This window comes from Penaeus vannamei, chromosome 18, assembly GCF_042767895.1.
Source record: "Penaeus vannamei isolate JL-2024 chromosome 18, ASM4276789v1, whole genome shotgun sequence".
Classification (NCBI taxonomy): domain Eukaryota; kingdom Metazoa; phylum Arthropoda; class Malacostraca; order Decapoda; family Penaeidae; genus Penaeus; species Penaeus vannamei.
Window position 1 is genome coordinate 14,233,344 of NC_091566.1, and position 4,037 is coordinate 14,237,380.

A 4,037-nucleotide genomic window follows, 5' to 3' on the forward strand; every position below is an offset into this window, starting at 1 on the left:
TAGTAATTATGTGTCATCACGGTTTTGTGTGCTTTTACACTTGATATGTTTTCAAAATTGTCCGATAGATGATCTTCGATGTCTTCTTCATTTGTGTCTGGATGGCAGCTTGTGATATACAGGAACACTGTGTCAGGTCGATCAGCTCCTGCTAAGGGTTTTGCCGGGAGAGAGAGAGAGAGAGAGAGAGAGAGAGAGAGAGAGAGAGAGAGAGAGAGAGAGAGAGAGAGGGAGAGAGGGGGAGAGAGAGAGAGAGAGAGAGAGAGGGGGAGAGGGAGAGGGAGAGAGAGAGACTTTGACTTTGACAAGTTTATTGAGACAAAAGGTTACATCTCAAAAGGATGTGGTAACGTATGTTATCCTCACCCTTATCTTGATAAGTCCCAGTGTGGGCTCACAGTTCTCATACAAAAATTAGGTGTATTACCAGATAATAACATAAAATACAAAAACAAAAATATTGAGAGTCACGGTCTATAAAAGAGAAAGTTCGTGCACACATTCACTGATGAGCTGTGAGGTACCGTAGGCGACCCGTGTGTGCAGCTGTTATTTGCGAAGGACAGGCACTCAGGTCATCCCCGGTCAGGTCACCTGTTCTTTGTTGTACATATTTCCGCTGTCTGAAGTCTAGACAATAATGCTATAAGACAACATTATGCATTACCTTGCCTTTCCATTCTTCCAGCATATCATTAAGCTTTGCCAAGTTTTGTTCAATTTCCCATCGATCCAAGAGTTTTTCTTTTTCGTGATCGTTGCACTCCACACTTGTTATTTTTCTTTCCTTCCCTTTAATAATTATCTCACTTTCTGGGTCCTGCTCCTTTGCAGAAATACATGTTTGTTTCGTTTCTGTGTCTTTAGTCGGCGTTTCTTTCGATGCCTCATCCCTCTCTTTCTGTTTTTTCGTTTCTTCGCTGGGAACCTGGGCCAGTTTCCTTTCGATAGCGTCCATTCTCTGCATCAGCGTCTGGAACATCCTGGTAATTACGGATATTTCCTTAGAAAAATCCGCACCACTACTCCGCGGCACTTCCTTCACTTCCTGCACCTGTCTGTCCTGCCCGTCATCACAAGCCATTGGCGACGGCACCACCCGCGGTGGGCCCTGCACCCAGGCATTAGGGACAACAGCTGTCTCCTCCCTCGGCACCTCCGGCCGCGTGGTGACCGGCCTTTTTCCATTTTCTCCTTCCTTGGGGACCACCGAAGCAATCTTGATTTGTGGCCTCACCCTGCATGCAGGAGACCCGGCATTGTGGCGCCCTCCGAAGTTGCAGCAGCAAGGCATAACCCTTTCCCCCCTTTCAATCTTGGCCCGGCAGACTCTTGAGTCATGTGTCCTGCCGCAGAACCTGCATCGAGCATCCTGTTGACAGGCCCACGACTTGTGTCCCCACCTGCAGCACTTGAGGCACATGACTGGCGGCTCTACATACGGTGCCACCCTCCTGTACCCCGCTCCAGAGATGAATACCTTCTCTGGCACTTCCCCCTTCACTAGGGCAACGAGCTGACTCCGCTCCTCGCCCCTGGACGTGTGCCGCCTTACCCACACAAATCTATCGTCGGCCAGCAGGAAGTCCGGGTCTAATATCGTGGGATATCGGAAAATTATCACCTTGGTGAACTTTTCCCCAGCCTTTGGGACAGTCATCACTGTCCCCTTGTATCCCTGAGTCGTCAGCGTCTGCACCGCCTGGCCTGCCCGCACCGTGAGATACGGCCTCCCTCTTCCTTCCTTCATCACTGGCTCGAAATCAGCGTGGTCCCGACCTAGTTGCATGGCCCACCTTAATTTTTCTAAGAAACTCAAGGCACAGTCCTGTGGAAATAGCAGTCTTTTCCTGCCGTTCACACCGGCAACATTCTGGGCTGCTGTTTCGTTTCCGTCGTTCTTCTTCCTCTTCTCCCGCTCGCATCCATTCTCGTCACTCATGTCTACGCTTCCATCACTTCTTACCCTCTTATGGGTTCCACTTCCACTAGCAACACTAGCCATGCTGATACCTTGGTAGGAGGTGACCCGCTCCCTGTCCAAGGTCAGATAGGGGCGGGTAAACACAGGATTCGGTGAACTTACGTCTATGGACAGTACTGTAAACACGTCCTAGCCCTACGAGAGATACACCACGACTGAGAGAGAGAGAGAGAGAGAGAGAGAGAGAGAGAGAGAGAGAGAGAGAGAGAGAGAGAGAGAGAGAGAGAGAGAGAGAGAGAGAGAGAGAGAGAGAGAGAGTGGGGGGGGGGGGGAGACAGAGAGGGAGAGAGACAGAGAGGGAGACAGAGAGGGAGAGAGGAAGAGGGAGAGAGGGAGAAGGAAAGAGGGAGAGAGAGAGTGAGGAAGAGAGAGAGTGAGAAAGAGAGTGAGTGAGAAAGAGAGAGCGTGAGGAAGAGAGGGAGTGAGGAAGAGAGGGAGTGAGGAAGAGAGGGAATGAGGAAGAGAGGGAATGAGGAAGAGAGGGAGTGAGGAAGAGAGTGAGAGAGGGAGAGAGGGAGAGAGGGAGAGATGGAGAGATGGAGAGATGGAGAGATGGAGAGATGGAGGGAGAGAGAGAGAGAGAGAGAGAGAGAGAGAGAGAGAGAGAGAGAGAGAGAGAGAGAGAGAGAGAGAGAGAGAGAGAGAGAGAGAGAGAGAGAGATGGTGACTTGGACACAAACAAGTTATTTACGCGTGACTAAGAAATCATTAGTACAGTTGTAGTACGTCAAATTGGCTAAAAAGTCACGCGCCTCTCACCTATGGGGTTCTTCCATTTAAGGTTAAGAAACGGGGACACAAATATCCATGATGTTTAGGTATTATCACTTTGAAAAGGATGTACATGTTAAACGTCTATCACAATCTGTCGAACGATATCATACGAATTATTTTTTCTTGGTCATTTTAAGCATTGTAAAATAAACAAATACAAAGCATTTCATTTAGCTCGGTAGGCAGTTTCGATTATTTCCGTATGCTGAATATCTTCTAGCTGATAAAACGGTAAACCTTACAATTCCATCCACTTTAATATATGAGGAAACTTAGAGTGAAGAAATAGACAGCACCGCGAATTAATAGCGTTTCACACCAGCACTCTGACCTGCATTACTCCAGTCGTGGAGATTTGCCACATCGCTGTTGACTGTTGGGTCAACACTAAGATCCAAGTTTATGGCAAACTGCTAGGGAAAGCTGCTCAGTCAGGACGTCTGACAATGTGGACACGGAAGTTTTTCCTGTCTTGGTAAAGTAGTTTGTTATTAAAACATATCAGGTTCAAGCTAAACATCTTCAAGCCGTGGTATTACCAGTGTTGCTACATGGCAATAAAACCTAGATTTTATCCTGTGCATTTGAGTTAGTTCTTAATACCTTTAGTAGCACTGGTTTATGGGGAACAGTTGACTGGGCATCTAACCCGCATCTGGTTTCATGAGACACACAGGACCTGATGAGTGTACATGGGACTTCCAACACAGGACAATTATACAGCTGCCTTTATTCCCTAAGGTGATCCCACCTATCAAGTTGCCCTTTCTAGAAAGAAATCCACGGTGGAGGAGGCCTGTGGGAAGCCCTTGGAAACCATAGGTGGAGCAAGTCGATCCCATGAGATAATATGTCGTCTCTGGCCTTTTCCACAGCCAAATAGAGAGAGAGAGAGAGAGAGAGAGAGAGAGAGAGAGAGAGAGAGAGAGAGAGAGAGAGAGAGAGAGAGAGAGAGAGAGAGAGAGAGAGAGAGAGAGAGAGAGAGAGAAAATGAATGAAAAAAATAAATTCCCTCTTACAATTCTTTGCTGTGGCATGTTAATTTTGTTTCTAAATTAACTCCTGTCTTCAGGGAAAGGTCGGGGTTACCATCTACTGGCAACGCGCGGGATTGAACGGGGGTCAGCAAGATTGCTAGACGAGAAACGCTACCAATGTAACACAGCGCGCGCGCACACAGAAAAAGAGAGAGAGAGAGAGAGAGAGAGAGAGAGAGAGAGAGAGAGAGAGAGAGAGAGAGAGAGAGAGAGAGAGAGAGAGAGAGAGAGAATAAAACCTA

General features: G+C 47.7%; 1 protein-coding gene across 1 annotated transcript; it reads right to left on the reverse strand.

Annotated features, from left to right (window-relative positions):
• Positions 1–649: 649 nt before the first annotated feature.
• LOC138864728 (uncharacterized) lies at positions 650–2,240 on the reverse strand (the record flags this gene model as incomplete). Its single annotated transcript, XM_070132913.1, is given in 1 exon segment — positions 650–2,240. A coding segment is annotated over 1 exon segment (1,356 nt), but the record flags the coding sequence as incomplete, so codon positions are not given.
• Positions 2,241–4,037: the final 1,797 nt, after the last annotated feature.